Source organism: Triticum aestivum, chromosome 6D (genome assembly GCF_018294505.1).
Source record: "Triticum aestivum cultivar Chinese Spring chromosome 6D, IWGSC CS RefSeq v2.1, whole genome shotgun sequence".
In the NCBI taxonomy this organism is placed as follows: domain Eukaryota; kingdom Viridiplantae; phylum Streptophyta; class Magnoliopsida; order Poales; family Poaceae; genus Triticum; species Triticum aestivum.
The window spans coordinates 260328812-260354131 of record NC_057811.1 but is presented as its reverse complement, the minus strand read 5'-3'; the positions used below and the strand labels follow the sequence as shown (position 1 = coordinate 260354131).

General features: G+C 47.4%; 1 protein-coding gene and 1 pseudogene across 5 annotated transcripts; both read left to right on the top strand.

Moving 5' to 3' along the window:
- The first annotated feature begins 9100 nt into the window (after window positions 1-9100).
- LOC123142575 (acetylglutamate kinase, chloroplastic-like) lies at window positions 9101-12672 on the top strand (annotated as a pseudogene).
- Window positions 12673-12827: 155 nt separating this feature from the next.
- On the top strand, window positions 12828-19831 carry LOC123144592 (calmodulin-binding protein 60 D). Of its 5 annotated transcripts, none has more exons than XM_044563797.1 (9): window positions 12828-13068; window positions 13177-13356; window positions 14242-14317; window positions 14403-14461; window positions 14590-15083; window positions 15163-15323; window positions 15400-15603; window positions 16331-16556; window positions 19039-19831. In XM_044563797.1, exons 2-9 carry the CDS (start codon window positions 13229-13231, stop codon window positions 19638-19640), a joined length of 1950 nt encoding a protein of 649 aa, XP_044419732.1. In that variant the 5' UTR covers window positions 12828-13068; window positions 13177-13228; the 3' UTR covers window positions 19641-19831. The 5 variants fall into 5 exon arrangements, with proteins under 5 accessions (XP_044419732.1, XP_044419733.1, XP_044419730.1 ...); XM_044563798.1 differs by having other exon boundaries at window positions 12841-13088; window positions 19042-19831; XM_044563795.1 differs by having other exon boundaries at window positions 12841-13088.
- The last annotated feature ends 5489 nt before the right edge of the window (window positions 19832-25320 follow it).

The following is a 25320-nucleotide window of genomic DNA, read 5'->3' as shown; positions in this document are numbered from 1 at the left end:
CTTAGAGGAGAGAGGGCCGGCCAAGAGGTGGCGCACGCCCCCAGTCCGAATTGGATAAGGGGTGGGGGCGGCGCACCCCTCCTTCCTTCTCTCCCCTTCCTCCTTCCATCCCCTCCTTGTTGGACTAGGAAAGGGGGGAACCTACTCCTAGTAGTAGGATCCCCCCCTCGGGCGCGCCCCTTGAGGCCGACCGGCCCCCTCCTCCCCTCCTTTATATACGGGGGAGGGGGCACCCCATAGACACACAAGTTGATTTCTTAGCTGTGTGTGGTGCCCCTCTCCACAGTTTTCCATGTCGTTCATATTGTCGTAGTGCTTAGGCGAAGCCCTGCGTCGGTAACTTCATCATCACCGTCACCACGCCGTCGTGCTGAAGAAAACTCTCCCTCGGCCTCAGCTGGATCTAGAATTCGAGGGACGTCACCGAGCTGAACGTGTGCAGATCGCGGAGGTGCCGTTCGTTTGGTACTTGATCGGTTGGATCGCGAAAACGTTCGACTACATCAGCCGCGTTACTTAATGCTTCCGCTTTCGGTCTATGAGGGTATGTGGACACACTCTCCCCGCTCGTTGCTATGCTGCTCCTAGATAGATCTTGCGTGATCGTAGGAACTTTTTTGAAATACTACATAACCCAACAGACAACACTTCGGTGTCGTCCGTAGTGATAGGCGAGGAGGCTGCCGAAGGCGACTCGCTCTCCATCATCTTCGGATCCAAAGAATTCCCCTCCGATGATTGTTGGGGGAGATCGCGGTCCGGACTACACCGTACAATATGTTAAATTACAATCATAAAGATTGGGCATATGAGAGGCACCATCGTGTACTTACGATGCGGCAAGGGGCTTCGGCCCGGGGCGCCACTTGGGGATGGCTTCAGCATCCAAATCCGAGCCGTCCAGGAGGTATATTTCCCCCCTCTTGAGCGCCTCCACCTCTGGGTCTACAGAGGCCGCCCTTCTCTTCCTCCTCCCCTTAGGGGGAGAATTGCTTTCTGCCTCCTCCTCCTCCTCTTCATCTTCGTCTTCCTCGTGGGAAGAGTGAGTTTCGGTCTCTCCAGACACTGCGTCCAAAGTACCTTTACGGAGGAGTCCGCCTTTTGCCTCTTTGTTCTTTTTCTTGGCCTTTTTCTCTGGCGCCTGATAGGGCGCCGGAACCAGCATATTCATTAACAGAGGATCAGCTGGGTTTTCGGGGAGTGGAGCCGGACACCTGATCCGCTCTGCCTTCTTTGTCCAACCCTGTTACAGGACGGAATTCTCAGTACACCCATTTTGATTAATGTACTAAGTTATGTTCGGAAATATAGCACTTACCGGGGAAGCCGGATGATTGTAGTCGAGGCTGATGTCCTCAGACGTCTATGGCCACGACTTTTGAGTCTTGAAGAGCAACTTCCAGATTGCTTCGTGCGTTGTGCCGAAGAATCGCTGCAGGGTCCACGGCCCTTACGAATTGAACTCCCACATCCGGAGAGGCCGGCGTTGGCAGGGAAGGGTTCGGCGGATGAGCATCACATGGATCACGTCAATGAGGCTGGTGTCCTTCTCTATGATGCTTTTGATGCACTTTTGCAGCTTCAGCGCCTCGTCGGATGATCCCCAGTCAAGACCCTTGTTGGTCCACGACGCAAGCCGCAGCGGGGGTCCGGATCTGAAAGCAGGAGCGGCCGCCCACTTGGTGCCGCGAGGTTCGGTGATGTAGAACCACTCCTGCTGCCATGTCTTGACGGTCTCCACGAAGGCCCCTCTGGGCCAGGTAACATTGGGGAGTTTGCTCATCATGGCGCCGCCGCAATCCGTGTGCTCTCCGTCGATCACCTTCGGCTTCACGTTGAAAGCCTTGAGCCACGGGCAGAAGTGGGGGATGCGGAGGAAAGCCTCACACATGACGATGAATGCCGAGATGTGGAGGAAGGAGTTTGGGGCTAGATCGTGAAAATCGAGCCTATAATAGAACATGAGACCTCGAACAAAGGGGTGGAGGGGAAACCCTAGTCCGTGGAGGAAGTGAGGGATGAACACAACCCTCTCGCCGGGCTCAGGACTGGGGATAACTTGCTCTTTGGCAGGGAGCCTGTGTTTGGTTTCCACTGTCAAGTACCTCGCCTCCCGGAGCTCCTTGATGTCCTTCTCCGTCACGGAGGAGGTTACCCATTTGCCTTGAGAGCCGGATCCGGACATGGCTAGAATGTTCGGTGGTGAGGGAAAAGACTGAAGCTTGGGCACTAGAGCTTGAGGATGGGAAGGCTGAGGAAGAAGAAGGCGTGGGGTAAAAAAAGGGTCCTTATCCTCTTATAAAGGCAATGAATATCAAGCGCCCCCTCTCGAGCCTTAAAACTTGCCTATTCCCAAGGGGTCGTGCAAACGGCACAGTTGGATTACCCAAACCCGTATTGATGAGAATCCCGCAATAAGGGGACATGATCTCTGCTTTGACAAGACATGTCAATGGAGACCGCGCCTCGAAGCGCGAGGTGGGGGCCAAAAAAGATTCAAAATAATAATAAGGCCAGAACATAACATCTCGCCGAAAAAGCTGTCATTAGACATGACTTATTTTGTTTAAGTATTTTACCCTTGTTGTTCAGGCTTGTAACTGTTATACAGAGCCGGATATAGTTCTCTTGTTCAACTGCTTTGGAGTACTCGGAGGAGGAACCCGCCTTGCAATGCCGAAGACAATTTGTGCGCCGGACACATTGTCATTGAAGCCTGGTTCAGGGGCTACTGAGGGAGTCCTGGATTAGGGGGTCCCCGGGTGTTCGGGCTATGTGACATGGGCCGGATTGATGGTCCGTGAAGATACAAGACTGAAGGCCTTCCCCCGTGTCTGGATGGGACTCTCCTTTGCGTGGATGGCAAGCTTGGCGTTCGGATATGAAGTTTCCTTTCTCTATAAACTGACTCTGTACATGTTGGAGATATGCCCTAGAGGCAATCATGTATGATGATATTTCCTATGTGTCTATGAATAAAGATAGTCCTTGGACATTATCAATGATGTGTATTAGCAAGTACGTGACTTGTTTGTGGGACTATGCATTGTATGATAACTGTCCTAAAAGGTCCCTAGTCGAAAGGGCTGTGTGGACGCACAGCCAACTAGACTAGCATATGACATAGTCGATGGCTTGGTCTCACTAGCCATGGAGCATTGGATGCTAACAGGATAATATGGACTTGGAAGGATCTGGTCAGATTCGACGTAGTCGGATCCGAGTCGAGATAAGATCCGAGTCGGACAGACCCAACTATGAGATGCAGCAATATGTCATATGTGAGTCTCTAGTACAACATACGTTCTATGTCCTAAGACCTGAGCTGGCACATGTACTCGGGATGGTGACAGACTTGCTTTGGGCCGACCAAACGCTACTCCGTGACTGGGTAGTTACAAAGGTAGGTTTCGGGCTTGTCCAGACCCATGCTGTGAGACATGGTCGAGCAGATGGGATTTGCCCCTCCGATCAGGAGAGATGTACTCTGGGCCCTCGTGTGATCCGACCGGGATAAGCATGGTCATGCGACAAGGATTATGAGATAATCCGGTTTGTGGTTGGCATCACTGGAACGAGAAAGAGGTCGGGCTAGCACAAGGATGACAGACTCGCCTTGAGCCGGACAACATATATCGTGTGGCAAAAGGAATGGAAGTATGATGTACAGGTTTGCCTAACCAGCTTCATAGTCTGCTTGGTGTTCGGCATGCCTTGCTAGGGGCCACTACCAACCGTGCAGTTCGGAGGTGATTCGAGCTGCGACCAAGCCGGCTTGAACCTAAGGGGTCGCGCGCTTAAGGGAAGGAACCTACGAGGTCAAATCCGAGGACACTGGTCGGATGTGATCCGAGTTGTATTCGGATTGTGGCCGAGTAGACTTATGGGCTTTAGGGTCCGTGCGAGGCCCAAGTGTTGAGCCCGTGACGGACGCCTATATAAAGTGGAGGTGTCGCACACTCATGCGGTTGATCGCTTCGGCGCTGTCACTAGGGTTTGCATGTGTTGCGAATAGACACCTCCACTCACCGCCGGTTATGTGATCGGACCTAGCAGTCCGTTGCACGACGTTCCTCCTGCACCCGCGGATACCGTTAGATGTGGTGCACTTGCGCTGCTCCGGCGAACCTGTACGAGGAATCCGACGACCGGCTGTTCGAGGGAGATCGGACGAGGAGGAGACGATCCACGCGGACGCGCTGCCCCAACTCTTCTTCCGCTACACGACACTGCGCGTCTAGTGGTAACGAACTATGATCCATCTCCCATAGCATGTTCCTGTTGTTCTGTGCGTAGGAAAATTTTAATTTGCAGTCGACGCACCCTACCATAGAACCTAACAGTACAACCCTAGGCCCCTCCGGTGTCTATATAAACCGGAGGGTTTAGTCCGTAGAGGCAATAATAATCATACATGCTAGACATCTAGGGTTTAGCCATTACGATCTCGAGGTAGATCAACTCTTGTAACCCCTATACTCATCAAAGTCAATCAAGCAGGAAGTAGGGTATTACCTCCATTAAGAGGGCCCGAATCTGGGTAAACATCGTGTCCCCTGCCTCCTGTTACCTTCGATCCTCAGTCGCACAGTTCGGGACCCCCTACCCGAGATCGGCCGGTTTTGACACCGACAGTCGTCATCAGTGCGGCTCTCATATGGAAATACTCTCCTTTGCCGACGTCCCATGTCCATGCTGATGTTTTCCATAACGTGTCTAGCTCCTCTTGCAGAAGCCCCATACGCAGGTTAATACTATTTCCCGGTTGTTTCGGCCCTTGAATCAGCATGCTCATGTGTATGTACTTTGTCTTCATGCACTTCCATGGGGGGAGGTTATACATCCATACAAACACGGGCCATGTGATGTGGTTGGTGTTCTGGTTTCCAAACGGATTCAAGCCACCGGTACTCGCACCAAGCACGATGTTCCTTGGAGCTTCTGCAGCAAATCCATATACGGCGTTGAATGCTCTCCATTGGCTACCATCTACGAGGTGTCTCAGCTTCAGATCATCTCCATCGTCGGGCTTCTTCCTCTCCGCGTGCCAGCGCATGAGCTTTGCTTCCTTAGGATCTACGAAATACCGTTGCATTCTTTCCTGCCTTCTTGTATCGAGAAGCATTGCACACTGGACAGCTGGTTTTTTCCGCATGCCCCCCCCCTCGATAAATGACCTAATGTGCGGCAAATCAAAAGGGCAAACGATTTTCTTGGCCTCCTCGACACTAGTAGGACACAGGTTCCCCGCGGGAAGAACTTTATTATGTAGATACTTCAAATGCTCATCGAGGCTTTTGTCTGTCCATTTGTTTTTGGCCTTCGTCTTTAGAAGTTCGAGCGTGAAACTCAATCGGGTCACCTCGGGATCGCAACTGTCATACAATGGAGTCTTCGAGTCTACTTCAAGTTGCGCTAGCTTAGCCTCCTCTCTAGAAGCAGCTCTCTCGCTAGTCGTACTTTGCAAAGGAGGTCTCGAACATGAGGATCCCGCACGACTGCACTTAGTAGCGTCGAAGACTGCGGTGTGACCGCCGCCTCTTCTCCGCCATGTCCGGACTCTTCTTCGCCGTGTCCGGAATCTTCTCTGCCGTCGTTATTTCTGGACTCTTCCCCGCCGCCATGTCCGGTGCCATCGTCTTCGTGTCGATCGGTCATCTCTTCGTCTAGCCCCGCCGCCATGTCGTTATTCCCTGCCATGTGGACGTCCTCATCATCATCATCTTCTTCACTTATCCACCGAGTATAGCCATCCATGAAACCATTCATCAGCAGGTGCGCCTTCAAAGTGCCACGATCAAAAGGGTCCAAAAGGACTCCTTCTTTGCATCTTGCACACGGACATCTAATCCTAGTCCGATTATTTGCATACATGTCCATCACCGCGGATTGCATGTACCACTCCATGTTCCATCCACTCACCTTCATGACTGACTGGACGGTATAACAAGCAAAAGGGTTATAAAATAAATAATGCATGCATGCTTCAAAGTCATATAAAATTTTGGCATGACCTTGCCTAAAAATAGGACATATTGAGTTTGCTCGAAATTCACCGAAACGGAAATAAATCGACATTTTGGCAAAAGATAAGCAACTCGAGGGCATGTCACTCGCACAAATCTCTCCATATATCCCAAACACACATATTCTCATTCACACACATATTCCATTCTTGAAATGAACAAATTTTTACTCACCTATATATCTCCCGAGAGAGACCGATCGAGAGAGCACGCGGTTAATTAGATGAAGAGAGAGACCGATCGAGAGAGCACGTGGATGGCTTAATAGCTAGCTAGATGTAGTTGTTGGGGAGGAGAGGTGAATCTAGCTACCTAACTAATGGAGAGGGAGTTATGGTGGAGGGGGCATTAATGGGGAGAGAAGAGAGGTAGGAGAAAGAGAGAGTGAGAGAGGCCATTTATAGAGGAGAGTTATGGTGGAGGGGGACATTAATGAGGAGAGAAGAGAGGTAGGAGGAAGAGAGAAGAAGAGCAACAACGGTGGAGAGTGGAGAGGGGAAATGAGGGGGAGAGAGGGCAAAGTGGGGGAGAGGAGGGGAGGGGGTGAAAAGCTGGCACCAGCCGCAACCAGCAGTAGCGCTGCTTACCAAAACGCGCTGCTGCTACGGTACCTAGTAGTAGCGCTTTCCAGAAAAAGCGCTACTACTAAGTGGGCCCCATTAGCAGTAGCGGCGTAGTAAAATAAAGTGCTACTACTAGAGTATGTACAGCGCTACAACTCCAGCTATCGTCGGTGGCCTCGTATGGTCCCACATAGTAGTAACTCTATAGTACTACTATAGAGTTACTAGTAGCGCCTGCCAGGAAAAGCGCTACTGCTAACTACCAGCAGCGGTTACTATTTTACAGCGCTACTACTAAGCTACTGTGTATAAGCATTTTCCTAGTAGTGATGAATTATTATTGTTGACAATTATCTATATGATAAGTAAGTTGGGAGGCTAAACATTAAGCCCCTATCTTTCTCTGTGTTCAATGGATGTTATTTTGTTCTAAAAATATGCTTTGAGTGGTAGCAATCATGGAAGAGTATATGATAGTTGAGTATGTGGGATTTGCTAAATCAAAGCTCTTACATAGACCCTTCCTGAAAATAAGATGAATTGCAATTGTTTGATGACTGAGAACATAGTTTGTTAGTTTTCAAGAAAGTTTATGGTCTATGCTTTAACATGTGAATAGCTTGTTACTTGATCATGAGAAGCTTTATGATATGAGCTATTGTTATGATATATAATGATGCTAGAAAAAGTGATTGAAATTATCATTGATCAAACTTGTGCACTTGATAGCATTCCACATCAAAAATTCTATTTTTATCATTTACCTACTCGAGGACGAGCAAAAATTAAGCTTGGGGATGCTTGATACGTCTCCAACGTATCTATAATTTTTTATTGTTCCATGCTATTATATTATCTATCTTGAATGTTTTATATGCATTTATATGCTATTTTATATGATTTTTGGGACTAACGTATTAACCTAGAGCCCAGTGCCAGTTTCTGTTTTTTCCTTGTTTTTGAGTTTCGCAGAAAAGGAATATCAAACGGAGTCCAAATGAGCTGAAAATTTACGGTGATTTTTTAAGGACCAGAAGAAGCCCCTGAAGCAAAAGAGTTGGGCCAGAAGAGCCACGAGGCCTCCACAAGGGTGGAGGGCGCGCCCTCCGTCCTTGTGGGCTCCTCGTGGACCCCCCTGACGCGAAACCAACGCCAAAAATTCCTATAAATACAAAAATCCCCGAAAAGAAACTTAAATCGAGAGTTCCGCTGTCGCAAGCCACCAAAAACCAATCGGGACCCTGTTCCGGCACCCTGTCAGAGGGGGAAATCATCACCGGCGGCCATCTTCATCATCCCGGCGCTCTCCATGACGAGGAGGGGTAGTTCACCCTCGGGGCTGAGGGTATGTACCAGTATCTATGTGTTTGATCTCTCTCTCTCTCTCTCTCTCTCTCTCTCTCTCTTCGTGTTCTTGATTTGGCACAATCTTGATGTATCACGAGCTTTGCTATTATAGTTGGATCTTATGATGTTTCTCCCCCTCTACCTTCTTGTAATGGATTGAATTTTCCCTTTGAAGTTATCTTATCGGATTGAGTCTTTAAGGATTTGAGAACACTTGATGTATATCTTGCATGTGCTTATCTGTGGTGACAATGGGATATTCATGTGATCAACTTGATGTATGTTTTGGTGATCAACTTGCGGGTCTGTGACCTTGTGAACTTATGCATAGGGGTTGGCACACGTTTTCGTCTTGACTCTCCGGTAGAAACTTTTGGGGCACTCTTTGAAGTTCTTTGTGTTGGTTTGAATAGATGAATCTGGGATTGTGTGATGCATATTGTATAATCAAACCCGCGGATACTTGTGGTGACATTGGAGTATCTAGGTGACATTAGGGTTTTGGTTGATGTGTGTCTTAAGGTGTTATTTTAGTACGAACTCTAGGGGTGTTTGTGACACTTATAGGAATAGCCTAATAGATCGATCAGAAAGAATAACTTTGAGGTGGTTTTGTACCCTACAATAATCTCTTCGTTTATTCTCCGCTATAGTGACTTTGGAGTGACTCTTTGTTGCACGTTGAGGGATTGTTATATGATCTAATTATGTTATCAATGTTGAGAGAACTTTCACTAGTGAAAGTATGAACCATAGGCCTTGTTTCCAAGCATTGCAACACCGTTTTCGCTCACTTTTGTTACTAGTTACCTTGCTGTTTTTATATTTCCAGATTACAAAAACCTATATCTACTATCCATACTGCACTTGTATCACCATCTCTTCGCCGAACTAGTGCACCTATACAATTTACCATTGTATTGGGTGTGTTGGGGACACAAGAGACTCTTTGTTATTTGGTTGCAGGGTTGTTTGAGAGAGACCATCTTCATCCTACGTCCTCCCATGGATTGATAAACCTGAGGTCATCCACTTGAGGGAAAATTGTTGTTGTCCTACAAACCTCTGCACTTGGAGGCCCAACAACGTCTACAAGAAGAACATTGAGTAGTAGACATCACCGTGAAGAGTGAGCACGATGACGCGCTCGACGACGAGGCCGCCATGAAGTGGGCGCGGGAGGATTGGGCCTGGCTGGAGATGGAGCGCCAGCACCGCGCCCTAGAGGAGATCGCCGCGCGCCGCTGTGGACGCGACGAGGGAGGCGTCATCGTGCTCGAGGACAGCGACGACGACGCGCCGTTGCCGGCCAAACCAGTCCTCCAGGGCGACCCCGGGCAGGGGTCCAGCAGGGACAGCCATGTGAAGAAGAAGAAGGAGGACGACGACGGTGACTACGCCGCGTTCAGCAAATTCTTCGACCTGTAGGCGCGGCAGCAGCCCTTTATTTTCTTTTTATTAGTAGATTTTATGTTTTCTATATGTAAAAAAACTGTGAAACGCCTAAATATCGCCGAATCTATGTCGTGTTTGTCGAATTCTGGCCGAATGTCTTTCAAAATATGTTTACAAAAAAGGCGTCTGGGGGCGGCGCCTGGGAACCCGATCGCCCCCACGTCGAAAATATCGCCGGTTCACCCCCAAGCGGCGCTTTTTCTAGCACCTGGGAGATGAAGCGGCTGGAGATGCTCTTAAACCCATATAATTTTACAATCCTAGCAAGTAGAGTAGTTAGGATCTAAACATCCAAAATTGACATAAAAGTATATAAGTTCAAGATTACGAGAGAAGCTTGTTTTTTTAGTCTAAACACACTTCACTTTATTGAATAATGTTCATAGGGATACAATTCAAATCTGGGGGGGTTTATTGGCCACACATGGTGCCCCGGGTCCAGACCAAAAGCATGCTTAGCGAGGCTATGTGCCTCTTGATTGGTTTCCCGTCCTTCAAAGATGACAGTACATTGTTGGAAAAGCTCCATCGTCTCTCTCATCTCCCTCACAATGGTTGCATACATCCCACCAATGCCAAGCTTGATATCCTGCACCACACCCTTGCAGTCTGAGGCAACTATAACATGAGATAGATAGATCTTGGGCAAGTGCAAGAGCCTCCCGACAAGCTAATGCCTCGAGCGTAGCAGGATCGGTGAGGCCGACGCATCTGATCACTGACGAGCCCAAGTGATTGCCGTCTCCGTCCCTGCAAACTGCACTGAAGGAGCCTTCATCATTTGCTCTATTTACAGCCCCGTCGACCCGGATATTTGCAAAGTTCTCCAGTGGCCTTATCCACCTAGGCTTCCTCACGCTGGATCGGGTAACTGGATTGTGCTTCACCTCAACTGGCTTACAGTCATTGAGTTCACGGATGTACTTCATGATGAATTGGTGGGTTGACATCGGACTCTGAAAAATGTGCTCATCTAAGGCTTGGCGTTGAGAGAACCAAATAGCCCAGAGAGTAACCAATACTTGAGTAAACTCCGCCGAGGGAAGCGTGTCGAGGAGGGAGAAGATCCACCGTTTTGCATCTGGTTCGGTCGTTTCAGATAAAACCTGAAAGATCTCCAGCGCTTGCAATGCCCAAACCGAACGAGCAGCGTGGCAATGTAGAAGAGAGTGTTGCCAGGAATCTGTAGCTCCACATAGCCCGCAACTGTCGACAGTCGACATGTTTCGGTGATGTAGCACATCCGCCGTTGGGATCGACTGTTGAGCTAGTCTCCAGAGAAAAAATTTGACCTTTGAAGGCACATCTACCTTCCATAGCTTGGACCACGACTTCTGTTCACCTTCAGAGTTGGAGGAATCCGAACGCCCCTCTAACCAAGCTTCTCGGCTGTGTTTTGTAGTAACAAGCATGCGATACGCCGATCGAACTGAGAAAACTCCGTTCTTCTCATGAGCCCAAGACCAGAAATCATCAATACGTCTTGTGCATAGGGGAATTGAGAAGATAGCCGCTGCATCAGTAGGTAAAAAGACTTGCATAACAGTTTGTCGGTCGCAGGAAGCATCCGGCTGTATCAATTCTCCAACTAGCTACGGTGGGTTGGGAACCCTGCTCGTAATCGGCCTCATATTATGAGCACGCGGGAGCCAGTTATGGTGCCATATTTCCGTAGTCTGTGCGTCACCGATCCGGCATATGAGGCCTTGTGACAGTGTGTCCCTCCCATCAAGTATGGCTCTCCACACCTGAGATGGAGAAGATCCAAGTTCGGCATGAAGGAATTCTCCCGTGGGGAAATATTTGGCCTTTAGAATCCTTGCACTTAGGGTATTTGGATCCGTCAAAATACGCCAAGCCTGTCTTGCTAGAAGAGCAAGGTTGAACAGTTCAATGTCACGAAAACCAAGGCCCCCGCACTGCTTAGGCCTAGTCATAGTACTCCAAGAAACCCAACACGGCTTCCTCTTACCATCCTTACTGCCCCACCAAAATTTCCTTATGAGAGAGTTCAAGTGCTCGCAGAGCCCTCGGGGAAGTTTGAAGCATGACATTGAGTATACCGAAACAACCCGTGCCACTGATTTGATTAGGACTTCTTTCCCTCCCACAGAAAGAATTTTTTCAAGCCAACCTTTGACTTTGTTCCAAACTCTGTCCTTCAGAAACTTGAAAGCACCATTTTTGCTGTTGCCCACATCAGATGGCATTCCCAAATATCTTTCTGAAAGAGACTCATTAGTTCTATTAAGTGCATGTTTCACTTCGGTTCTGAGATTGTTTGGGCACCCTTTGCTGAAAAAAACCCGATGATTTTGAGAGGTTGACTCTCTGACCCGAAGCATTGCAGTAAGAGTCTAACAAGGAGGACAACTCGTTTGCTCCATCAACATTGGCCTTAACAAACAGCCGGCTATCATATGAAAAAGCCTTGGTGGAGGTTCGATTCTTGAAGAATCGGCCAAAAGATAGTGTAGATGCTGAAAACATACGAGTCAGGCTGCAAGTGGGACTGCCCGTGGGCATCCCACCTCAGTCCACCTGATCCCACTATGAATTGGTGGGAAATATTGGGTTAGCCCACATGGATTAAGCGGGTGGAAGTGGGATCACACTAAAAAATACAAACGCAGGACATTGTATTCAAAACAACAGCTACATTGCGTCTCGGCCTCCTCCCTGGCGCTGCGCCAGCGCGGCGTGCGTCCGCCTCCCATCCCGCGGCCGTGGTGCTGAACTGCGCGGACGTCCTGCCGGAGGCCCTCGCCTTCATCCAGCGGTTCAAGAGCAAGACGGTGTTGGTGAAGTACGACGGCGCGGCCATGAAGTCGCCGGAGCTGCAGGCGTCCATGATCCGCAACCTTGTCCTCCTCTCCTGCGTCGGCATGCGCCCGTGCTCGTGCACGGCGGCGGTCCGGAGATCAACTCCTGGTTGCAGCACATCGGCGTCGAGCCACAGTTCCGCAAGATGGTGCTGGTCAGCAAGGTCAACATCAACAAAAGCAGCTCGTCTCCCTCAGCACTAGCGAGGCCTCTGTGGCAAGGACGCACGCCTCCTCACCGCGCGCCCCTCCCCCGACGCCGCAGCCCTCGGGTTCGTCGGCGAGGTGACGCATGTACACCTCTCCGTGCTCCACCCGATCATCGCGTCCGGCCACATCCCAGTCATCATCACCGTGGCCGCCGACGAGACTGGGTAGGCCTACAACATCAACGCTGAAACTGATGCTGTGGAGATCGCGGCTTCCATTGGCGCCCAGAAGCTGTTGCTTTCTTTTTAGAAGACGAAAAGCTGTTGCTGATCACTGCCATTGGCGACGGGATTAAGTGGGACTCCAATGGGCTAATAGGGCTAGCCCATCTAATTTTTTGTCTTGTCCAATGGGAGCCCATTAAAACAATTTAAGTGGGATGGGACGGCTAATCCCACTTAGTCCCACCCCCACTTGCAGCTTGACATACGAGCTCGGAGGAGACCGGCCCGAAGCTGTGACCGGTCGGCCGGCGCCTAGCGTCCCCTAGTATAAAAGTCGTAAAGACAAGGCAGGCGGTAGAGAGCGAGCACAAACAAAACGAGCAGGCGCCGCGCGGCGCTCACTCACCCCCACACTAATAGCGCAGATCTCGCGCCCGGCCCTCTCGATCCACCTGAGTTTCCCGCCGGCCGCACCGATACGGTATCGCGCGCTTCGATTGGGTTCTGGTCGCTGCTTTTATTTTTGATTTTTGTTTTCTCCACGGAATTATTATTTTTTGACCTGGATTCGTGGTGGCGGCCGGTGCAGATCTGACGGTGGCGGCGGCAGAGGAGGACGCTAGGGCTAGAGTTTTGGCGTGATGCAGCGGTCTGGGCGGGGCCTGCAGCGGTCGGGCTCGAAGCGTGTGCTCGACCCCACCAACGGCACTGGCGGCGGCGGCGACGACGACCATGCGGCCAAACGGCCCCGCGTGCCCGCCCTTGCAAGGTTCGTGTTTCTTTCTGCCTGGTAGTACCAAATTTCCAGGGTTTGTGGGACAAGTTTGGGTTTGGGGTTTAGGCTGTCGGCTGCTTTAATTAGGAAGAAATTTAGATCCTCCACTTACCTCCATTCGGTTGAGTGATTCGTAATGTTGTTGTTAAGCTTCCTACCGGCTGGAATAGGGGTGCTACAGCTTACCTAATCCTTGTTTTAGTTGAATCAGTTAGGCAAGCGTAGGATTGGAACTTGGACCCAAGATGATTCTCTGAGCATAACACATTTACTACTTCTTTAAATTATAAGCTAAAGGAAGTGACTCCAGATGATAATTTAATTTTAGTCCAAAATGTACTGTGGCGCATAGCTGTTTTTGTGCTTGGTGGTACTCAGTTGGTACTCCAATGAGTGCTGCTCAGTTCCGTGTCAGAGCACCAGCTGACAGTACAAATCTGCGCATCCTGCTCAGCTCTGCCTGACTCCTTTTCTATGATATATGATGGCACATTTTTATACCGCATTGATGCACCAGAAAGTTCCATATGTTTAATCACCAGCAACAGGTATAACATATTTTAGAACTCTTGACAGGTTATAGAAAAAAAAAATCTTTACAGTGCCAAGAGAGTTCAGTATGTAGCTTTGAATTATTTGGTTTAGATAGGGTCGATTACACGCAGTGTCGGTACTGCTTTTAACACTGATAATGTATTGAATACAATGATGATCTGACTGTCAAATGATGCTAATAGTTTTTAAGAATACCTGTTTGAAAGAATTAGTCAATACGCTACAGTTGTGGTGTCTGCACATTTCAAATTGAATACAACGGTGATTCTACTTGTCTGCAACATTCTGAAATTTTGGTTACTAAACAAAGGACACATATTGTAGTGTCATTGTGGAAGCACTAAAAGTCGACAGTCTGCAGAAGCTTTGTTCATCGCTGGAGCCTATTCTTCGAAGAGTTGTGAGTAGAAGCACTTATTGTACGGTCTATTGACTTATTTGATGGAGCATGTTGATCATTCTGTTCTTCTATATTCTGCGAATAGGTAAGCGAAGAGGTAGAGCGTGCTTTGGCCAAGTTGGGTCCTGCTAGAGTTGAAGGAAGGTACAAGATCATAAACTTGTTTAACGTGGTGGCACTCATGGGATGGCTTTATCTGGGATTTTCAGATTTTCTGCAGATGTGGTTTAGCCACACTGGTGAGATACGATACTAATACATAGTGAAAACAGATCCTCTCCCAAAAGAATAGAAGGCCCTGATGGGACAAATCTTCAGCTTCAATTTAGAAGCAGGTTGTCTCTCCCACTCTTTACTGGTGGAAAAGTAGAAGGCGAGCAGGGGGCAGCTATACATGTTGTGCTGCTGGATACCAACACTGGTTGTGTTGTCACTTCGGGACCTGAATCATGTGCAAAGCTGGATGTTCTTGTGCTTGAGGGTGACTTCAATAAAGAGGAAGATGAGGGTTGGACAGAAGAGGAGTTTGAAGGCCATATTGTCAAGGAGCGCGAAGGGAAAAGACCTCTCTTGACTGGTGACCTTCAGGTGACTCTTAAAGAAGGTGTTGGAACCATAGGGGAGCTTATCTTCACTGACAACTCCAGCTGGATAAGAAGCAGGAAATTCAGACTTGGGCTCAGGGTTGCCTCTGATTTTTCTGAAGGTATTCGTGTTCGGGAGGCGAAGACCGAAGCTTTTACTGTTAAGGATCATAGAGGGGAATGTATGTGTCCATACATTGTTAATTTGCTCATACTGTTAAAAGTTTCAAGCATTGAGTAGGCTGATATTGTATTTTGCAGTGTACAAAAAACACTACCCTCCTGCTTTGAAGGATGATGTTTGGAGATTAGAAAAGGTTGGCAAGGATGGTGCATTCCACAAGAAGTTAAATGGAAGCGGAATCTATACAGTTGAAGATTTTCTTCGGCTTCTTGTTAGGGATCAACAGAGGTTGCGAAGTGTAAGTTCTATAATGCCTGTTATCAGACTGTAATTTATGGAGTTTGGTTTATGTTCTTACGCTCTTGTCTCTGTAGATTCTTGGCAGTGGCATGTCAAATAAGATGTGGGAAAGTCTTGTTGAGCATGCAAAGACTTGTGTTTTAGGTGGAAAGCATTATATATATTATGTGAATGATTCAAGAAATGTCGGTGCAATATTCAATAACATATATGAGTTCACTGGCTTGATTGCTGATGATCAGTTCATTTCAGCTGAAAATCTCACGGACAACCAGAAGGTTTGCATATTTATTTATGTGTTATCGAATAATAAGTCCAGTTACATGTCTGGGCCTGTTAAATATTTGTAAAATTCATTGGTGTTGTAAGGCTTAGATTTGGTATAGCGGAGCAAGTTGTTACATGAGACTGCAAACTTGTGTTCTGCTGTACGATACCAGTGTATCACTCAGACTGGCGCGTGTTCAACATGTTCACCGCACATCCAGGCCCTTCCAGCAATACACATAAATACACAGATTTCTCTAGCTAAATTTCAGTACCACACATTCAATGGATACCAAATAGACCAGTAGAATGCATTATATAATTTGGAAGAGGTTCTGTCAATTTAGAGTTCTTTAAACTCCCATCACTAGTAGTTCATATTTGCATGATTATACTGGTATCCTGGTGCAGCCAAATTATAACCATTCTCATTTCAACAGAAAAAGTAAAATGAAACTTCAATTTCAAGAGAGTTTGTTAGCTCTAAACATTTTGCGTTGTCCATGTTAAGTTGTCAACTATAACTAAATCAAAGTAACTGCTGATATTTGGGTGCTGTATGAGTTGAAGTTATTTGTGCTATGTGCATATGAACTGTAGCAGTTTTGATTCTTTAATCTGCATTCTCTACCATCTTAGCTAAATTTCTTTTCCCTCATGAAATAATTCTTCACTCAAGTCATTATATTTAAACACAGATATTCTACTGAAACACAAATATGCTCAACTTAAATCCAGGTCTATGCTGACACGTTGGTAAAGAAAGCATATGAGGATTGGATGCATGCTGTAGAATATGATGGTAAGGCACTTCTTGGCTTCAAGCAGAAAAAGAAATCTGTCACGACCAGAAGTGATACCGCATCAGCTTCAACAAGTAACCCTGCTTTGTATGGTTTCGTCAATGCACAAAAACAGTTACTGCCAGGAAAAGCTGGCCAATCAACAGGCACTCCAAGTGAAGGTAATAAGACCTCGATCAAACAACCCTGATGTATCTTATGAATATTAGTTGTCCACCATTGTTATTTCTATAGGATTATTCATTGTTTTAAATGATTTCTTTCTTCAGTTATTCATTGTCATGATAGTCTGCTCAGGTAGTAGTATATAAGTCATAATGTGATGTAGCACATAGTAAAGCACAACAGATGCCTTTTCAAGTAGGTATATTCAGATCACTAAAATTGTGACATTGGTAACTGTAGATAAAATGGTGTTAATGCCACATTTGCGTCGTGGCTGCAAACTGCTGTAACTACCTTGTCACTTTGTCAGCACTTCAATTTTGACTCATTTAGGGTGTCTCAAATGCTTAATTCGTAAGGATGCCATAAGATGGGTCCCACACCATGTGCTATAGCAAATTAAAGAGTCAAATACACTGGTGGTACATGAAGTTGCACTAGATGGTCACTTTGGTGCCACAACTTAAAAAAATACACCGATTGAGCACCGAAACATGACTAAACGTGACAATACGGTGCTTAATCTATCCATAGCCATCAACTCTGCCTATGTGGCACGAGTGGGCCCTGTTTGTCAACATACGAGAGAAATAAATCTCTATCTCTCTCACTATGGCATACGGGCCCTGCTTGTCAGCACATGGGAAAGAAATAGGAACGGAAAAAGGAGCACGTCGGGGCATCAAACACAGGACCTCATGTGCCACATGCACGAGTCAGCCAATACACGAGACAATGCTGCATGTTAGTATGGAGATACATTGAATTTTATACTTAGTATTGGCCTTGAGAGATGACACTAGCACACCCATGAAGATGGCGACGTTATAGACCAGTTGATGCATGTTGTGCACACCGCTCTGGCTCGGAAATGACTATGGCACCTGGCTGTGCCATTCGCCGACGAGACAAGGAAGATGGGGAGTGGTGGGCATGGTATGAGGGTGGGGCCAACAACGGTGTGCATGGACAGTGTGGGGCACGGCGTGTGTGGTATCGGGTGGGAAATCAATGCTAGTTTTGTGTGCCTCATTGCGCGAGGCTCTGGCATCGACGCGTGGGCTAGAACAACAACGGTGACCCTCCGGTGAGCATGTGCGTGGACTAGAAGCGTAGAACGTCTTCAACAGCACCCCTTGGGCGAGGTCTTCTCGCCATTCCTTGATCAGCTCCTTGATCCGGCCCACCACCGACGCGCCGAACGCTAACTCAAGGCACTCTAGGATCATCGGTGCCGGCGACGCACTGCAGCTGTGCACAAAGCAGAGCAGCGGGCAGTGCGGCTCGAGTGCGACGGGTGCAGTCCAGGATGATCTGGTCGATGGTGGCCTGCGTACCATGTGGCCCCCGCCTATCGCCTAGAAAGGTGGATGCTAAGAAGCGGATGGCAGCTGGGAGTGCCACGGATGCGTAGGAGGCCAGCATGGCCAGCAGGCTGGACATGAGGCCTGCACGTGGAACATTGGGAACGTCAACCCATTGCGTCGCTCTAGAAAACCAGTACATGGCGTACATGGCGCGGACACGTAGTCTAGGCGGAAAATGCACTGCATTGTAAGTTTAGGCACTCGGTCGGTGTATCTTTCAAGTTGTAGCACCAAAGTGACCATCCAGTGCAACTTCATGGACCACCAGTTTATTTGACTCCAAATTAAACCTTCACCATGCTTATGGGCAACTAGCCCTTAAGATGGAGCCACTTGCGAGTTTTGCTAGTTTCCTTCCTCAACCGTTGAACATTTTTTACCTTCGTCCGTTCCTTCATACGCGCCGGCAATAAGTTCCCTAAATCCTCTTTTTTTTTTCAACGTGGAATCTTAGTGCCGCATGTGCCATTCGCTGTTCGTGATCTGAGAAGCCTTGAAACTGGCATCCACCAGATCTGGCCTTGCGGCCATGGATATTTCTTTACTCTCTGCTCTTCTCTCCAGCTCTGCCCAGGACCGACTGCATGTACCGCTTGGCCTGGGCATCGTGCGCTAGGCTCCTTCACCTTGTTGGTCGTGGTCGTCCGTCCGCGCGGCGGCGGCTTGCGTTCAAGTGCTACTCATCATCTTCTTGCCATGCTTGCTTCGGTTCTGGTCTCCACCGTGTCCCATCCTCTTGCTTCAGCGCTCAGATGTTGATGGTGGCTGTCTTCCCAGCGATGGCGCATCCATGACCCTGTGGCAAGAGAAAAAACTGCTGTCCAATCTTCACACTGCAGACAGAGAAGAGAGAAAGAACTATTTTCGATTTGCTTGTGCACGGGTTATACAGTTAGGGAGCTGCCTCAACATGTTTCTTCCTAAGGTCGACCTGACAATGTGTAAAAATTCCTAAAGTTGACTTTCATTTCCACATCATGGATGCCCTTATATATGATGCATAAAGAAACTGACTGCTGCTTCTGGTATAGATGTGTGGGCCACATGATATTTGTAATTTACTATGCAGTGTTGATATACTGAGATTGCTGAATTCGTGTTCTCTGTCCAGCAGCTGGAGTAAGAGGCACATATAATGGAAATCTGGCAGCAAGAAACACCAGTCCTCAGAATAACGCTGCAAACATTACCATGCAATATGAGAGGAGTGCACTGTCACCTGAAAGCCAGTTCAGTGGGCCCTCCCTTCAGACTCAAACTTCTGGAGGCTCCAATATTTTGGCATTGGAACCTGCACAGCAGCAGCAACAGAGTTTTGAATTCTCAGCAGTTGGTCAGTCCATGCAACCTGCAGACCTGAACCCTTTCGATCAATGGTCACAGCCGCAAGAGAACCGTGCGGTTGATGACTACTTGATGGAGGAGATCAGGTTGAGGAGCCATGAGATACTCGAGAATGACGAAATGCAACAGATGCTGCGAATTTTGAACATGGGTGGAGCATCTACCAACATGAATGATGATGGCTTCACTTTTCCACCCTACATGCAGTCACCTTCCCCGAACTTGAACTTTGAGGATGACCGCACTCGGCCACCTGGGAAAGCCGTTGTGGGTTGGCTTAAAATCAAGGCAGCTATGAGGTGGGGCATCTTCGTCAGGAAGAAAGCGGCCGAGCGAAGAGCTCAGCTTGTTGAGCTAGATGATGACTAGCAACATGTCTTAAGTTCTTAAATGCTGTCCGTGTAATTGTTTAAGGATCCGTAACGCATGGGCTCAGCAATGCACCATGGAAAGACATTCAGGTCATGAGTTCTTAATCATGGACGAACTCCTGTTTAGCTTATGTTTTTCTTTTTCTGTATAGTTTCACCATTGTCTATGCATTTGTTTGTTTAGCGTGATGTTGATAAGACCCTTTTACCTAAACTGTGTACATTTATTTGTTGCAGATCTCAGAAAAGGCATTAAAGTATTCCTATTGTTTTCACGTAAAATAGAATTGTAGTATCTCCTTTGGTTAAGAAAAACAAGATAGCCATCTTTTTACAATGCACTGTGTTATAGATAGCCACATGTAAATGTTGCGTTGGATCTTGTCATCTACACATGTTTTCTTATGTTTTTCCTTTTGAATTGCATGTTTTGTTATGTAAGACACGATGACAGCCAAATTTACCATAGACTAATTGACTGCCCATGCATGGCCCCGGGCCAACAAATGAATGAGTTTAACGATGCTCATTTTACTCCTCATGAAGTGAGCCACAACATAAACACTAGTATCTTCATGCACCCCTCTAGCTGCTCTTTCTTGTTGAACTTGTCATTCATCGTCTTCTCTTTTCATACGCCATTCATCCTCTGGATGTGGTTTATGTGTTGTTTTATTGATTCACTGTACTATGCACGCCGTGCAACGTGAAACACTATCAACGAATGAAGAGATATAATGCACCTCACCTTAATACAAATAATAAGAAAAGGGGCATATGGACATGGAAACATTCTTTTCACCACATGTTCATTCACAAACTGACTATGAATAATGCACCACATGGACCCATGACAAGAACTCGAGCACGCGCAATTGAAACCGAGGTGAACTCACTCTTACTTGAGAAAAATATGGACATGAATGGGACTTGATTGCTACCTCACCAAAACATGCTATGTGTCATTAGGTATGAAGACCAACGCCACCAAGCAGCTGCGGGACGCCCCAAAGGAGGAGGAGAAGCACCCCAAGGCATCGAGGAAGAAGAAGGAAGCCAAGAGGAGCAAGACTGCACCTCCCAGGCAACCCCGTGCCCACGGGCCCCAAGACCCCGTGCGCACGGGCTACCCAGGGAGCTGATGCTGCAGCACCCCGTGCGCACGGCCGTGTACCGTGCACACAGGACCCTCGTGCGCACGACCCTTCAGGATGAACGGCTGTGAGCTGCTGTTGGGTCTCCACTTCGCCCCCCGCCCACCTACCTATAAATTCCGTACCTAGGGTCATGTTTAGGGTCAGCAAAATATATGTGAGATATTGATAGGGCTTTGCTCCTTGTACCACTCCTCTTGGAGATCAAGACCTCTTAGGAGAGGATCCCAAGTGGATTTCAAGACCTCCTCTTTGGAGAAGACTATCATCAAGACCTCACCTCCTTAGGAGTGGGAAGAACCTTATCTTTGTGCTTGTTTCCTTGGATTGTTCTTGTATGCTTGTTGATCTATGTGTTTGCTATTCTAGTGGATGTGTAATTGGGTTTTGTTGGAGTGAATTCCTCTTTGTGTTCTTGGTGTTCATTCCTTTTCCCCCCTCCAAGTGTAAAAAGATCCCTCTTAGGGTTTCACCCTACAACATCTTGGTATTATGAGCAAGGTTGATTCACATCTTGGAGTCCCTACCCCCCATATTCTAGCTTGATTTTGTTGTTTTTTGTCCTAATTCGAAAATCCCCACAAAAAATAGCCCCCAAATTTTTCTTGCAATTTGTTAGATCTTGTGAGATTTGGTTGATTTGATCCACGAATGCAGTGTTTGACAAGTGGATCTTCCCCTTCCCACCATCCTCCACCCATCTTACCGTTGATTTTGGCCAGATTTTGCAAAAACCCCACGGATCCGAAGGTGTTCTTCCGTTACAGAACACCCCGTGCGCACGGGCCATCGGGACCCCGTTCACACGGGACTCACTTACCCCGTGCGCAAGGGCCTTAAAGAACTGTTCGGCCACTTCCTGTTTTGCTTCTTTTTGCCATTCCATCACCACCATTTGTCTTCCGTAATACTTCTCGTTGGTGTTTGAGCTATTGGGTTGCGGTTACACGTGTCCTAAGGTGTTTCGGCTACTTGGGCACAACTTGACTTCATCATCACCGCCACTCGTCATTGGCTCGGACTCCACTTCGACTTCAACAACTCCATCTTCATACCAACCGTAAGCAAGGATGGTAACCTTGACGACACCTTTGTATTACCCTTGCCATTACCTTGATAGCCTCGAGCCTCTTTTGCGTCACTTACCCATCGAAACTAGCAAGTTGAGAATTGTTGGGCCACACTTTTAGTGCACCTTTAGTGCTACGTCTCTCCCGTGCATATCCTACTTGTTATCTCGCATTCCGTTTCACATATCAAGCATTGTGGCATAGTAAAAAAAGAGCTTATAAGCAAAATAAAAAGAGAAGCAAGAGCTTGTAAGCAATAGCATTGAGCCACTTTACCTAGTCCATCATCTCGGTTCATACATATATAAGCATACTTGGGATAGTTGAGGGCCCGTTTCTCTCTTAGGTTGGTGCACTAGCATATCGAGCCCATTAGAGCAACGAGCTAGCGTCTCTCTCGTATCCGTACAACAAGAGCATTTCCGTGGTTCCACCTCTTAGAGCTCATTCCTTGGTTGTGCGGATCCCATGTATCTTCCGTGTGTGTTCCTAGTGATATCCTTGGGTTTGATCTATTTGTCTTACTTGCGATTTGTGCATTTTCAACTTTTTTGACATCTTGACTAACATTTTCTTGAATTATTTGTGCCACTTACTAGCCAAGCTCCTCCATAAGCCCTTTACTTGTAGGTGTGAGAAAACAAAACCCGGTACCAATTCTACTATTATAGTGATAAGTCTCCAACGTATCTATACCTTTTTATGTTCCATGCTATTATATTATCTGTTTTGGATGTTTAATATGCATTGATATGCTATTTTATATTATTTTTGGGACTAACCTATTAACCTAGAGCCCAGTGTCAGTTTTCGTTTTTCCTTGTTTTTGAGTTTCGCAAAAAAGGAATACCAAACGGAGTCCAAACGGAATAAAACCTTCGCAATGATTTTTCTTGGACGAGAAGACACCTGTTGGACTTGGACTCCAAGTCAGGAGACCTTGGAGTAGACGACAAGCCACAGGGGCATGCCCTAGGGGGGTGGGCGCGCCCCCTGCCTTGTGGCCTACTCCAACACCCCCTGACCTAATTCTTCGTCCTATATATTCACATATATTCCCAAACCACCAGAAGTATCCACGAAAACACTTTTCCACCGTCGCAACTTTCTGTTCCCATGAGATCCCATCTTGGGGCCTTTTCCGGCATCCTGCCGAAGGGGGATTCGATCATGGAGGGCTTCTACATCAACTCTATTGCCCTTTCGATGAAGCGTGAGTAGTTTACCTCAGACCTACGGGTCCATAGCTAGTAGCTAGATGGCTTCTTCTCTCTCTTTGATTCTCAATACCATGTTCTCCTCGATGTTCTTGGAGATCTGTCCGATGTAATCTTCTTTTGCGGTGTGCTTGTTGAGGTCCCATGAATTGTGGATTTATGATCAGCTTATCTATGAATATTATTTGAATCTTCTCTGAATTCTTTTATGCATGATTTGATATCTTTGTAATTCTCTTCGAATTATCGGTTTGGTTTGGCCAACTAGATTGGTTTTCTTGCAATGGGAGAAGTGCTTAGCTTTGGGTTCAATCTTGCGATGTCTTTTCCCAGTGACAGTAGGGGCAGCAAGGCACATATTGTATTGTTGCCATCGAGGATAAAAAGATGGGGTTTACATCATATTGCTTGAGTTTATTCCTCTACATCATGTCATCTTACTTAATGTGTTACTCTGTTCTGCATGAACTTAATACTCTAGATGCAGGCAGGAGTCGGTCGATGTGTGGAGTAATAGTAGTAGATGCAGAATCATTTCGGTCTACTTGACACGGACGTGATGCCTATATTTCATAATCATTGCCTTAGATATCGTCATAACTTTGCGCTTTTTCTATCAATTGCTCGACAGTAATTTGTTCACCCACCGTATTATTTGCTATCTTGAGAGAAGCCTCTAGTGAAACCTATGGCCCCCGGGTCTATTTTCCATCATATAAGTTTTCGATCTACTATTTTGCAATCTTTTACTTTCCGATCTATAAACCAAAAAGCCCAAAAATATTTACTTTATTGTTTGTTTAGTTTCATCTATCTCTATCAGATCTCACTTTTGCAAGTAACCATGAAGGGATTGACAACCCCTTTATCGCGTTGTGCAAGTTGTTTGATTGTTTGTGAAGGTATTGGTGATTTGTGCGTTGTCTCCTACTGGATTGATACCTTGGTTCTCTAACTGAGGGAAATACTTATCCCTACTTTGCTGCACCACCCTTTCCTCTTCAAGGGGAAAACCAACGCAAGCTTAAGAAGTAGCAGGAAGAATTTTTGGCACCGTTGCCGGGGAGATCTATGCCAAGTCAAGACATACCAAGTACCCATCATAAACTCTCATCTCTTGCATTACATTATTCGCCATTTGCCTCTCGTTTTCCTCTCCCCCACTTCTAAAACGATTTTCGAAAAGATTTGCCTTTTTCTTCGCCCCTCTTCCGTTCATCTTCTTTGTCAGGACCCCGATCCTAAGTCACACCGATCTAGCATGTAACACATCATAGCACTTTGCGGCCTCACGCACGGTATTCCCACGGGTGCCACCTTACCTGGCCCGGGACCGTTTGCGCCTTTTGGCTCACGTATATAATAGTGTCGCTAGCATCCATATGATAGAGAACCCGGGCCGACATGACTAGTCGTGAATCCAAAGTGGCACTAACTTACAGGGACAGGCATACATGACCCAGCAACGAACGTGTCGGTCATCAACGTATGAACCCAAGTCGTAGCAAGCTACAATGTAACACCCCTGATGTAACTTTCCATATTTGTAACTCCAACTCTTGCCATTTTCGGCTATGTGTTATGATATTCCCTCCGTGGTCGGGTTTTGTCTTTCGTTTTGCATTTTGTTTTCATCATGCATCTCATATCATGTCATCATGTGCATTGCATTTGCATACGTGTTCGTCTCATGCATCCGAGCATTTTCCCCGTTGTCCGTTTTGCAATCCGGCACTCCCACCTCCTCCGGCGCACCCCTCTTGTTTTCTTTTCGTGAGCGGATGTTGAACGTTCTCGGAATGGACTGAGGCTTGTCAAGTGGCCTTGGTATACCACCGGTAGACCACCGGTCAAGTTTTGTTCCATTTGGAGGTCGTTTGGTACTCCAATGGTTAACCGGGTAACCGCAAAGTCCTTTTGTGTGTTGCAGCAAAACCCCTCTCTAAACAGCCCAAAACCCCTCTAAGCCTCTTCCATGCTCTAGGTCGTTCGATCATGATCGTGTGGGCGAAAACCGCACTCCATTTGGAGTCTCCTAGCTCCCTCTACCTATAAATACACCTCTCCCTACGAAATCTCGGGCAAAAACCACCCTAACCCTAGCCCCGCTCCCTCCGCGCCGCCGGACGTGTCCGCCCGGCGCCGGACGAACCAGCCGCAGCCAACCGGCGCTTGCCATGTGGCAGCCCACCGCCGCCCGTACGCCGCGGCCCGGGGAGCCCGCCTCCGGCCCCCGC

Coding starts and splice junctions, on each gene's coding strand:
- LOC123144592 (XM_044563797.1), top strand. CDS start 13,229: ATGCAGCGGTCTGGGCGGGGCCTGCAGCGGTCGGGCTCGAAGCGTGTG. Junction 15,084..15,162: donor TAAGGATCATAGAGGGGAAT/GTATGTGTCCAT, acceptor TGTATTTTGCAG/TGTACAAAAAACACTACCCT. Junction 15,324..15,399: donor ATCAACAGAGGTTGCGAAGT/GTAAGTTCTATA, acceptor TTGTCTCTGTAG/ATTCTTGGCAGTGGCATGTC.